This window comes from Protopterus annectens, chromosome 14.part0 (assembly GCF_019279795.1).
Source record: "Protopterus annectens isolate FY-2018-M chromosome 14.part0, PAN1.0, whole genome shotgun sequence".
In the NCBI taxonomy this organism is placed as follows: Eukaryota; Metazoa; Chordata; order Ceratodontiformes; family Protopteridae; genus Protopterus; species Protopterus annectens.
In genome coordinates this window covers 540,588,448-540,601,938 of record NC_056748.1, presented here as the reverse complement: position 1 = coordinate 540,601,938, position 13,491 = coordinate 540,588,448, and the positions used below count along the sequence as shown (strand labels likewise).

Below are 13,491 nucleotides of genomic sequence, written 5' to 3'. Positions count from 1 at the left end.
TGGAAGGAAATCAGAGCACCCAGAGGAAACCCACACGAATGTAGGCAGGACATGCAGACTCCACACAGAAGGCACCCCAGCATCGAACTGGAGAACTGCTTGCTGTGAGGCGACACCACCACTGCTGCACCACTGCACCATCCCTGCACAACTGTGCCATCCCACCTTTCTTCTTTGCTGTTTATAGTACACTTTTTCTTTAAATCTGATCTTGATGCAGGAATTATACTAAAGTTGTTTTCCTTCTGGTAACTATTTATGACATAACAGTTATATTTTTTGCTTTTTCTATGTGTTTGAGATGAGTAATTATGTATGCATCCACTGTGTTATGCAGTGTGGAATATTAAAGACCTTAAAGGTCATGTTGTCTTCACCATCACAGCAGGAAGTTAATCTGAATACTATTCTGAAGGGACTAGCTACAAACCTATATTAGATACTTAGTTCTTTCTTAGCTGTATATTGACAAATAAAGGTGTAAGTGTAGCAAAATATATACATTGAGCCTCTGTATATTTATAATTACAATTATTTGTGCAGCCCTGAGATGTGCATTGAGAAAGATTAGTGCTTTTAATGGATGCAGTGGTCGCCATTTCCTTTAGTGGACCATTTAATATCATTTAATATCATTAGCAGAAATGTATTGTAAAGAATCTGAGTTCAAATTAAAGTTGTAGCAATTAATTCTTCTTCAACTCTGTTTGCTTGTGCTCCATTATATGCATATATAAACTTAAATAAAACAAATCAAGAATGTGTATTTCTAATGAGATTAATTTGTAACTACTTTAGCCATAGGACATTAGTTGCTGAAAAATGTCAAATTTATTTCAGGTGTTGAGCTGTACCCAGTTTGCATTTGTTATCTAGGTTTAGTAGACTATCATCTTATCAAGCCCATTACCTTTTAGAGGCCCTTCCCTGTAACTTTACTAAGGACATAAGCTGCAGCACAACGTAGAAGCATGCAATTGTTCTTCTCAATCTGAAGTTTGTCTTCTCCAAATGTGTTTTTAAGATTCCATCAGTGGTGTGAGGTGCACAAAAGTGCATCCAGATTTTGTGTAGCTTCAACATGTTCTGGCAGTTGTCTCTCCCTGATGGACCTAAGGTTTTGAATATATTTAATATCTTCAGTAGACCACAGCATTAAGTAGAATAGCTGCAACCACCTCTGTAAATGAAAACAGAGTCAAAATTCCATTTTCATGTTATTTAACTTGCAGGGTTTTAAATGATTATATAGATGTCCTAAAAGAGAACTGTTCTTTATTCAGGTACAAGAAGTGAGCCAGGAGTAGTAAGATTTCCAGGTCCTAGAGGTCCACCAGGTAATCCAGGACCACCCGGCTTACCTGGCCCACCTGGCAAAACAGGCTACCAAGGAGAGCAAGGTAAGAGAACATCATGGTCAAAATAATGCTACAATAAGTTACAATTGCACAGCTGTTAAAAATAAAATAAAATAATCACTTAAGAGTATCACTGATATATTTGTTCATAAGCTGACAAAGAGAAACTGAGCCATGGAAGATTGATGAAAAGGGGGGCTTGACATTTTTCATGTTGGTTCATTACCCAGGTTTAAGGATACATTTGTGAAGCATAGGATATGAAGGATTAAAGGGACATTAAAGGGACTGAGTATCCCATGAGTGGCTTAAGCTTTTGTGGAGTGGGAAGTGATATCCACCAGCAGTAGATTTTCAACAGGCATCGGCCAGGACAATCATAAGTTTAGCACTTTATGAGGAATGCTCTTTAAAGCATAGTCAGATGGGTATACTACCTTACATGTTGGAGAATGTGCAATGTGTTAAAACAGGAGTGTCCAACCCGCGGCCCTCAGAGCTCTTCCATGCGGCCCACGACCCTTAAATTTAAATTTAATTTTAATTTAACTTTTTTTCCGTGTGTTTACACGTCCGCGTACTTTTGCTGTTCTGCGCATGCGCCAACTTTCTTTTTTTCACGTTTTTTTCATACCTGCGTCTTTCCGCTGGTATGCGCATGCGCGAAAACACCGTTTGGGAGTTTTTTATATTTCTGGTAAAGCTGAAGGAAGGAGCGACATTGTGGAGAGAGGATTTATTTTATTTCGTTGTGTACACACTGACTACACTACAACATAGCAAAAGGTAAGCTAAGTATTTTGACACTGTGTCTGCTCCCTTTACTACTACTGCACCTACTACTGTGGTGGGAACATCTTGTATTTTAGTTAGAGATTCAAAGTTTTACTAGCTCTTTGAAAAGTCATAGTGGTCACATGGGCAGATTCTCTCTGGGAGCAGTGGCCGAGTATATGTTTATTTACTGTCACATCACAATATAAAACAAATACAGTGTTGCTATTTACACTGCTGGTGTGCTTTTATTTCAAGTGATTTCACATAAGAGATATTGCACGAATTTCTGCTACAGCTTCTTTTTTTTGCATATTTAGTGTTGTAAAGTTGACATTACACTAATATCTGCTATTATTTTAAACATGAATACAGTTTTCAGGGTCATCAAAGTCTTCATCATTCGTAAAACATTATTTGTAGAAGAATAATGCAGTTTATTTGATTTTTTTTTTTTGAATGGCAATAGGTTCCACTTGGCTTCTGCATTAAGTCTGAACTTACGAGCTGTATTTATTGCAATTTGTTTTTCCTTGTTAACAAATAACATTAAACTTTTTTAAATCAGAGTTTACATATTTTCATTTCATATACATAATGTGGGCACACGTGTTTGTGTGTCTGTGTGTGTGTGTGTGTGTGTGTGTGTGTGTGTGTGTGTGTGTGTGTGTGCGTTTATTTGTCCATCTGTGTACTTGCTAATGATCACATAGACAAATATTATTTTGTACAATGTAGGCAACTGCTTTGTATATATAAAGAATAAAAAAGAGAAAACAAAATCCTTTTGTTTTACCTTAGTTTTGTCTTAAACACAAAGTATGCACAAATGATTATCTGTAGATATGAATTACTTTTATGATTGCAACTAACTTAGTGATAATCAATTGACTAGTTTGTATAAATACCTATGTTTTGCTTACAATGCATACTTGTCAGTTGTTGCAGTAATTTGTTACTGTATGTTTCAAGTTTGTGACTAGAAGAATGAAAAGTTTACAAGGTTAATATTGCTGTTATATGGGGACTATCCCAGCCTACACTGGAGGATCAGAATTTCCCTGTTGGCAGCTCTATGACTGCCTGAAAATCTAACCAGATAGTGAGTGATATCAGTGACTAGAAGCCAAAAACTTATTATTGCCTTTGGTGTTTTTCCCTTGAAGAACTACTCTTCAGGTGATTATCTACTTAATTCCACCAGCTAAGGTTAACGGGATGCCTGAGTTATTAAACTACACTGCAGTCTAACTTTCAACATGAAGACATTTTTTAATGACTCCTTGTAAAGAAGCACATTTCACAATTGCAGATGCAGGTACTCCTCATGACAGAATATATGTTTTGGGCTCAGCCAGTTTGACTTTGCAGGAGTTATCCCCTTTCACTAAGGACTCAATATAACTGGCCTTGCAAGAAATTGTGTCTTCATATCAGTGACAAAATCAAAAATTATGGCACCCATAAGATATTTTATATAAACTTGCATGCAGGTACCTTTCATATAAAACACTCATAATATAATTGCCTTGTGGTACATCAGTTGATAAGTACAGATGCATGTTATCTGCTGTGCAGAGAAACACTGAAATATAAATACTCAGTAACAGTAACTGACTTGGTAAATCAGCAGATAAGGAGGGATGCATACTTATCTCTTATGCAGAGAAATGCTGAATATTTGTAAATGAACAATAAGTCAGAAAGGTACTCTTCAAACTGAGCAACTAAATGCCATGACAAATCACTGAGATATTCTCTGGCCTTAACTTGTAGCAGGTGGGTAGACAGGTCAATTTTTATCTTTAAGTACCATCTCTTTGGAATGCTTCTCAGATGGATCTGTTGTGCTGCAGCCAACAGTGCAGAGATAAGTAGTGTTATGGTAAATATCTCAAATAATTTCTATTTTCAAGAGTTTGACATTTATATACCTTGTAAAATTGTTTGATTTGCCGATTAATTCTGAGTTATTTTTTCCAAACTAATGTTTCTAATTTGTGCTATTAAAGACAGCATTGAATGTAGACGCATCTGTAATTACCGTGTTGAAGTAACATATATGAATCAAGAAGAAACTTTGCAATTCTTATTAGTGAACTAGTGAACTAGCTGCATAACCTCCACACCTGCCACACTACAAAGTTTCTTCTTGGTTTGTTTTTGACCCAGTATAGGTTGCATATTGGGTTTTCTGAGACTTCAGGGGATACCATGGATTTTTCTTTTTGAAGTAACATATTTATATGCCTTCATATTCTCTGTTTTGACTCTTGTGGATAAGAAATTAGCTGGACTGGTGGTAGATTAATTATGTCCTGCAGAAAGCAGATGTGAGAAGCTCCCTTGTTCTTGAATTGTAACAGAACTAAACAGTAAATATTAGTCCGCATATACCTGTGGTCTTTTGCTCTTTAGTTTATGGTGTGCTTTTTTTTTTTTTTTTTTTTTTTGCCCTTCAGTCTGTGAGTGAGAGACCTTTTTTTTTTGGTCCTCAAAGCCCCCAGACCATTTCTGATGACTCAATGTGGCCCTTGCAACTGAAAAGGTTGGACACCCCTGTGTTAAAATGTCATTATATGTCCAAGTTCCAAGAGAAGTTTTGCTCCCAGCAGATATGGTGATATTCTAAAGCAGAACAAGCAGAAAATTATCACTGTCTCACAACATGCTGGAGTTGATCTGTTAATACAAGGATCAAGCGGAAAGAGAAGGCAAAAAAAAAGAGAGGTCCAGCTCAGGCTATAAGCTATGATATCAGGAAATGGAAGAACAGCACCTCTGCATGCTGGTCTTACTGATTGTTATGACATATAATGGTCTGGTTGCAGATTGTCAGGTAAGCCAAAACACTTGGTGAGGAAGCAATAATTTATGAATAGCACCTTACTAAGATCTGCAGCTAGGGAGGCAAAACTGAGACATGAAAGAATAACACAATGCTGGCCAAGTGCACAAAGATTCTTTTATCAACAAGCAATATACCTACAATCTCAGGATGGGGTTCTGCACTGCTATCAGATTTTAAGTCCACAGACATTATTCAGAACTATTTTCCATAACTGCAGTGCAGTCTGATCATATTGGGCTTTATTGATGTAGTGGCTTATCCCTAGGATCAGAAGCAGTGAAGTACCTGTCCATTGTTTGACACCTCATTGTCAAAATTGCAACAATTTTCAATGATTCACTCTTCAAGTCAGGCGAGATCATGGTGGTCAAATGGGGCCCTAGGCAAAGTAATGGATCCCCCCCCCCCCCCCAGTCAGCCATTCTAGTATCACATTACTTGGCTATTTCTCTCCATTTAAACCTCTCAGTGCACATACTTTTTACTTCTTTACTTCTACAATGATTACAGATATTATGATTTAACGGAAAACTTTTATTTCAAACTTTAAAGCAAAAGCACTGATAGACTTTTGCTAAACAAAACAATACAGTCACACAATGAAAACAGATTTAACATGAGTAACAGTAAACATCTCTGCCCTGAAAACTCACATTCAGTGAAACTGCATTGAACCCCGCATCAACAGAAAATACATTTGTACAGTGGCAGATTAAGTGTACCTCTGAGCTGTTTTCAAAGCATGGGCACCATGTAGACATGTTTAGAACTTTGCATAAATGCATGTTTTCTATAATTCACCTTCCTAATTGTATTAAATCATATTCCTTGTTTAATACAGAACTACTTGTTAGTGTTTTAAATTTGCAGTTTTTAACATTTTTATAGTATGCAGTGAAACAAAACATATGAACCGATAATAACAGAAATACCCATTTCAGAAAATGTCAACCATAAAAGGCCACTCAAACTGCTGTCATTAGTCAATGTGCATAAACTTCAGAAGTAAAGGTCATCTGAATAATGGCACATAAAAAGAACAGTTACTAATGAAAAGGTTGCTATTGTCAAACAACATTTCAGCGCTTTATCTACAAATTCAGTGTCTGCTGCCCTTAAAGAATAAATTGTCAATGTTACATTTAAAAATGGTGCGAGACAATCAAGGTACCTGATGTGGGAAGAGAACACACAGCCTTCAGGACCGAAAGCAAGAATGCTACCGGTTGCATCACTGACATTGAAAAACACACCCCTGGATTCACTATCATTCCGTGCATGAGTTCGTTAGTCATGCACGGAAGTGGGTGTTTTGGAGCATGACGGCAGCACGCCATGCATATTAATGAAGGTGTGCTGCCTGATCTCCTAATCCTACATGGAGCATGGACGAGTGCAGGGGGTGTGTCTGAGAGCAGAGCTCTCAGAGTATATTTGCCCCTGCAATGAAGGACTGTAGAAATGTAGTAAAAAATGAGCGAGAATGCTCATAGATGTACGCATACCCCCAGCAACATCCCCCCACATGTATAATAGCAATAGTGAATAAAAAAAATAATAATAATAATTTTCTTTTAATGAAACGGATGAAGTTGCACTGTAGGTGTGCGGGTTTGGCCATCGCTTAGCTACAGTTAATGCAGACTAAAGAGCAAAAAGAGGATAAAAGCAAGATATGTGGATATAAAGCCATACAGCAATAGTGTAGTGGGCAGAGCATTTGCCATATGACCAGTCAGGTTTGAGTCCTACTGCAGTACATTCCATTTCCCATTGCAAATCACTGTATGATCAATATGTTTATTTGCATAACCTAACAAAACATATATTTGCGAAGTGGAGTACTGAATTTAATGCAGATGTGAGGTGTCAGTGTCATAATGGTGCAAAGTCCGCATATAATCACATGTGCCCTATACCGTATCACAGATACAAATGGAGGTTAAACTGTGTAATGAATGTTAACTCCATACATCTCCCAAATTCCACACTTCCTCAAGAACCATCACACTAGTACCATCTAAAATATAGCAGTAGTAAACATATTTAAGCAGTAGTAAGCGAGTTTAAGCCCATTTGCACAGGGGTAAGCAAAGTGCACTCAGGTTAAACAATATTAAAGCTAACCCTCTGTAAGCACATCTAACTGTAGGTTAGCATTGCTTACCTTCACGGAAACCCACTTACAACTGCTTAAAAGTGCCTTAATCACTCTGTATTCATCAGCTGCTGTTCTAGTCAGAGAAAAAAAATAACCAGCCTTTGCAGGTTGTGAACCCAGCACCCTCTACACTACAGTCACAGTACCGAACCACTAAGCCATCACAGCAGTACATAAGAATGAGGTTCCAACAAACAAATCCTCAGCATAGGAAAATCAAGCTGAACATGTGAAAGGAATCTATATATATAGTGTGATGTTGTATAACCTGCTACATAACATAAATATGTGAACTGGAGTACTGCGGTAAGTGCAGATGTGAGATGTTATTGTAGTAATGTGTTGAGTTTCCCAGGATGCCATACAGTGTACATACACATGAATCAATGATAGATTCAACTATAACATGTATTGAAGAATAAATCAATGCCAAAAGGAAAATATCATGCAAAGCAAATATGCACTGCTAAGTGTTGCACAGCTCTGTTTCCCAGACTAGTGGCAGGATACTACCAGTGGGAGAAACAGTGCCGACTTGCTAAGTCTAATCTTGAAACAAAAAGCATTGTTGTCCCTAGTGGGATGACCCAAAAATTGTCTTTGCTAAAAAGAATCCTTGGAGTAATATACCATGACTCAAAGGTAAGCAAAGAAGGGTACGTATGTTTGTGGACTAAATATATGGGATGCCTGAAGATCCACGGGTCAAGACAATGTATGTGATGGGTCCCGAGAAGTGGAGAGTGGGCAATGTGTAGTGATGTGTTTAGATTTGGCTGGAACCTGTAGACCTGGTTCAAAGCTCCAGAGAGCACCCCTGTATTACCAGGCTATAATACATACCACACCTTTCGGCCACCTAACCCATACCGAAGCACTAAAGGCAGAGATGTGTCCATATTCATTAAAGATATCCACACCTCCAGGCTAGTTGCACAGCATAATGCATCCGAGATTATCCAAGTGCAACTAACTCTGGGCAAGACCACAATCCAAATTGTAGCCTGCTACAGAACCCCCACCATGCCCCAGGATTCCCACTCATCATTTCTTGATACACTGGAAAATATTATGGTACAACCCAACACCCTAATAATGGGCAATTTCAACTACCCCGCCATTAACTGGGAAAACTACTCATGCACCAACTCTTTCACTCAATGTTTTCTGGAATTCATAAATTCTAATGACTTGGATCAACTTGTTCACACCCCCACCAGGGGCAGCAATATCATAGACCTGGTCATTACCAACATGGGCAACCGGTGATCAACAACAGAGGTCAATTCCTCGTTGGTCAGATCCAACCACAAGCTAATCACCCTAGACATCCACATCCCACCCCCACCCCCCATTAGGGAAACCACCGTAAAAAACTTCTCCAAAGCCAACTTCACACTTCTTAAGACAGAAGTGGCAAACTTCATGACACCCATGCAGACAGACAATATAGAAGTACGACTGCTGAATCCTACACAAATGCACTTTATAAGCACTTACATGAGTGCATGGATCATGCTATCCCTAAGAGAACCAGGATGCTATCCCTCCAAAAAAAGGAAGCCAATCTGGTGGTTCTCTGCCATAAACAAACTCTACAACAGAAGAAAGAAACTGTCACAAAAAAGAGTAAAATCCCATGATTGGAGAAACTCCCTGGTCAGCCTCAGTAAGAAGGTGAGATCCCTTATAAAATTCTCCAAAGCTAGTTATGAAAACTAAATTGCCACTGACTCTAAAGACAACCACAAAACAATCTATAGCTATGTCAAGAATCTCAATGACAACACTCAGATCTGCTCTGAGTTACAGCACAATGGCACTAAATATACAGAAGCAACTGATATTGCCAACATCCTGGCAGATAGGTTCAGTGCTAACTTTGACCCCCTTCTCATCCCCTAGAGGGCCCATCTCTATACCGGAAGAATGCAAAGTTCCTGTAATCACGGCTGCACAGGTAAAAATTACACTCTCCAAAGCCAAGAACGCAGCATCCATGGGACCTGACAATATCCCAGGCTGCATTCTACACAAACTGCAGAACGAACTGGCACCCCACCTAAGTATCATGTTCAATCATAGCCTCACCTCAGGCTTTGTGCCCAATGAATGGCGCATCACAACAGTTATCCCACTTCACAAAGGGGGAGCCACGACAGACCCTGGAAACTACAGCCCCATTAGCCTGACAAGCCTGGTCTGTAAGGCCATGGAACATATCATCATGGAACTCATAAACAAAGACATTGGTAATCTCCAAACTCTGGACGCCACCCAGTTTGGGTTTGTAAAAGGCAGATCATGTCTCCTAAACCTGATGGACTTCTTTGAAGCAGTCACCAAAGCCATAGATGAGGGTAAGATGGTTCACACAGCCTATCTAGATCTCGCCAAGATTTTCGACACCATCCCCCACTCTGGAATTATAAATAAACTCACTAAACTAGGTTAAATCCCTATGTCACAAGATGGGTTGCCAACTGGCTCATGGACAGAACCTACACTGTGAAAGTAGTAGACTCCAAATCCGACTTCAGATCAGTGACAAATGGAGTACCACAGGGTTCAGTCCTGGGTCCTCTCCTGTTTGGTATCTACTTCTTTGAAGTACAGGCTAACACAGAAGGTCTTTGGATAACAAAGTTTGCAGATGACTGCAAATTAGGAGCCATAACTGAAACGCCTAATGATGGGGAAATCCTACAAAAGGGCCTCACTGAGACAGATGCCTGGTGTCAAAGCCATGGCCTGAAGCTCAATGCCAAAAAGTGTATTGTCATCACCTTTGGTAAAAACTCTGTACCCATGAACTACCAAATAGGTGGTAGTCTACTTAACACCAAAAGTGTGATAAGAGACCTTGGGACACAAGTGGACAGTAGTCTCTCCTTTGATAATCACATCGCCACAGTGGTCAGGAAATCCTTCTACGTGGCACACCATCACAAAAGGTTTCTCATTCAGAAAAAAAAAGAGGTCATTGTTCCCCTCTACTCATCACTCATTAGACCCATTGTAGAGTGCAACACCCCTTTTGGTATGTACTTCACAAGACATCTACAACAACTGGAAAGGCCACAAAAATACCTCACAAAGAGGATTACTGGCCTCAAACAGATGCCCTATGCAGACCGTCTCAAAAAAACTCCAGCATTACTCCGTCACATATCACCTACTCAGAGGCGATCTCTGCCTAACATACAAATCTATGTCAAACCCAGAGCTGTTGGACATGCTCCACTTAAAGAAATCCCAATCCCTCCAAGCTACATGCTCTAGGGACCTAAACCTTGTCACCAAAATAAACAGAATATGCTGGAGGGATAGATTCCTGTCCCAGAGACTTCCCATACTCTGGAACAGACTACATATCTATGTCAAGCAGAGCTCCACATTAGCACTCCAAGAAAAATCTGGATGACTGGATGGGAAATAGGAAATTCACCCCAGGGATCACTTCTGTGGCTCTGCGCAACAGGAGCACAGGAAAATAATTTTATTGGGTAGCGAAAGCCAAGGTACCTTTTTGGCTAGGCTTATATAGGCCCTAGGGCCAATAGCCTATTACCTACCTATGAAACTAAAGGATGAATGCTGTGGAAGAGGAGCAGGGGGGAAGATTATGATGGGTATGACATTATGGACTGAGGAGTGCCGGGGTTGGAAGGACCCATTCTAATTGGACCGCCTAGTGGATGTAAGCAAGAAAGGAGGGGGGGAGCAGGAAAGGAACTGACACATACCATTTCACATGGCAAAGCACGTTATGAGTAATATTTATGTTGCATAACCCACAAAATAACACACACACATATAGATATATATATATATATATATATATATATATATATATATATATATATATATATATATAAACTGGACTACTGCAGCAAATGCACGTGAGGTATCAGTGTCATAATGCATAAAGCACAACATAGGTTAAGCAGCAATAAGCAGTAGTAAGCATATGGCAGCACTAGTAAGCTAGTTTAAGGCCATGTGGGCAGGGGTGAGCAATGTGCTTACATGTCAAGCAAATCTGACGAAAACTCTCTGTAAGCATATGTAACCAGAGGTTCGTGTTTGCACGAAGGTAAGCACTTGTAAACAAAGTAAGCAATTTTGAGGCTAACCTGGTGTAACCGGATGTTACAGACAGTTGTCAATGATTAACGTCACGCAAACATGCTTACAACTGCTTTAAAGTGCCTTAACCGCCCTGTATCCCACCGCCCATGTTCTGCCTAGCAACAAAATTAACAGCCACTGCAAGACTCAAACCCAGGACCCTGCACACCACACTCACAGTGAATTACCACTACACCATATCGGATATACATAAATCTCAAGTATTCTCAGACATATCATGCAGCACAGTCAATTTGCATAAGGAGAATTGTACTAATATCATAACACTCAACCTTGTAATCCAGACATTCCGGACACAGTGGGACACTATTGGGGTACAAATTGGGATAAATGCGAAATATTGTTCTTATACATGTAAAATGTTGCTAGTTAAACAGTGATCTGTTGTAATACACATATTTGAACAACATGAAGTCAGAAACCATAATGTATCGCCATTCCTCACTGACCTCATTTCTGACATCATCCAAGTAAATTGGCCAGACTGAGGGATATGCCAAAATTGTGAGGCAAACATGCATGGACATATCGACAGTTCAGGATCTGTAAATGTAGAAAGTTACAAAGCTACATATAAATGTATGATTCACACATAAATCACATCACATCAATGATATATAGGTAGATAGATAAATATGTTCACATATATTTTGAGATTATATATATATATATATATATATATATATATATATATATATATATATATATACAGATAGAAATGTGTATTGCATTTCCAAATTAGAAAACCAACTACAACCTCTCACCACAAAATAACTGACCATATGCATTGTTAATGGGGATGGGGGAGCTCAAATGAGGTATACCTGGTAATTACCGCTATGCCCCCCCTCTACAGCCTAACAGATATGCAGTGCAGTGCAATATCTAGCACATGCAGTTCTTGACTCCAGGACCCTCCATAACACAGCTACAATGGTTTAACGGTAAGCCAATGCACCTGTTAAATGTCAGGTCAATATCTGTAACATATCATGCAGACAAGACATTCAACTGTAGGGAATGTCACTGTGGAAGGACTACACATTACAATGTTGCAGATATGCACACACATCTATACATATACATGTATATTCATGTATACATATATGTACACACACACACACACATATATATATATATATATAAATATAGAGATATCTAAAGATTATATATATATATATATATATATATATATCTAAAGATATATATATATATATATATATATATATATATATATATATAGGTATATATATATATATATATATATATATATATATACACACACATATATATATATACACACACACACATATATATATATATATATATATATATATATATATATATATATATATATATATGGGTCCATATGACTTGGTCGACAGTTCATTTGGTCGACAGTTCATTTGGTCGACAAGCATTTTAGGTGGGCCCCCCACACCCCCCCCTAACTATATATATCAACTCCAGGGTCGCACAACATTGGGGAAGGGGGCAAATGCTTGTCAATTAAATGAACTGTCGACCAAGTCATATGGACCCATATATATATATATATATATATATATATATATATATATATATATATACAGAAAGAGAGAGACACCCACACACATATCTATATATATACATGTGTGTGTGTGTGTGTGTGTGTGTGTGTGTGTGTGTGTGTGTATACACAAACACGGACAAAACATATTGGTATCCGTACATATGTAGAAGTACTGTAGACATTCTGGGTGCACAGTATATCCCAGAAACATAACCCTTGTAAGTGGCACCTGTGAAAAGTGTAGTGTAGCAACCATTCCCACAAATGAGAATACGTAACAGTCAATATATACCCACTCACAATTCAAAGCTCAGGACACCACACACAGGTTTGCATACGCAGAAAAGCTTCTGTGTACAATACAATAATGTATGCCATTTGTGACAGCACATAGATTTCCAAATACATATTCAATGATGGATGCAAGGCCCACACAAAAAATTATATGAAAGCACTGTGGATATATAATATACTATGCTGTCCAGGCTGATGCCTGCAATTAGTACAACAGTAAAATACCATTAGCATTCAAGATGAGAAACAATCAACAATTACAGATGTAGGTTAGCAGCATCAATTTACAGCCTGTAATCAAGTCCTAGGGGAAATATAGTAGTTGTGTTAATGTCACTGTATCTCTTAC

At 38.6% G+C, this 13,491-nt stretch overlaps 1 protein-coding gene across 1 annotated transcript in view; it reads left to right on the top strand.

Annotated features, from left to right (window-relative positions):
• Nucleotides 1-301: 301 nt before the first annotated feature.
• LOC122788696 (collectin-46-like) overlaps nucleotides 302-13,491 on the top strand; it is a 952,730-nt gene continuing 939,540 nt past the window's right edge. The window contains exons 1-2 of the mRNA XM_044055592.1: nucleotides 302-305; nucleotides 1,284-1,400. Of these exons, the coding sequence (XP_043911527.1) occupies nucleotides 302-305; nucleotides 1,284-1,400 (121 nt within the window). The remainder of the gene's footprint in view (nucleotides 306-1,283; nucleotides 1,401-13,491) is intronic.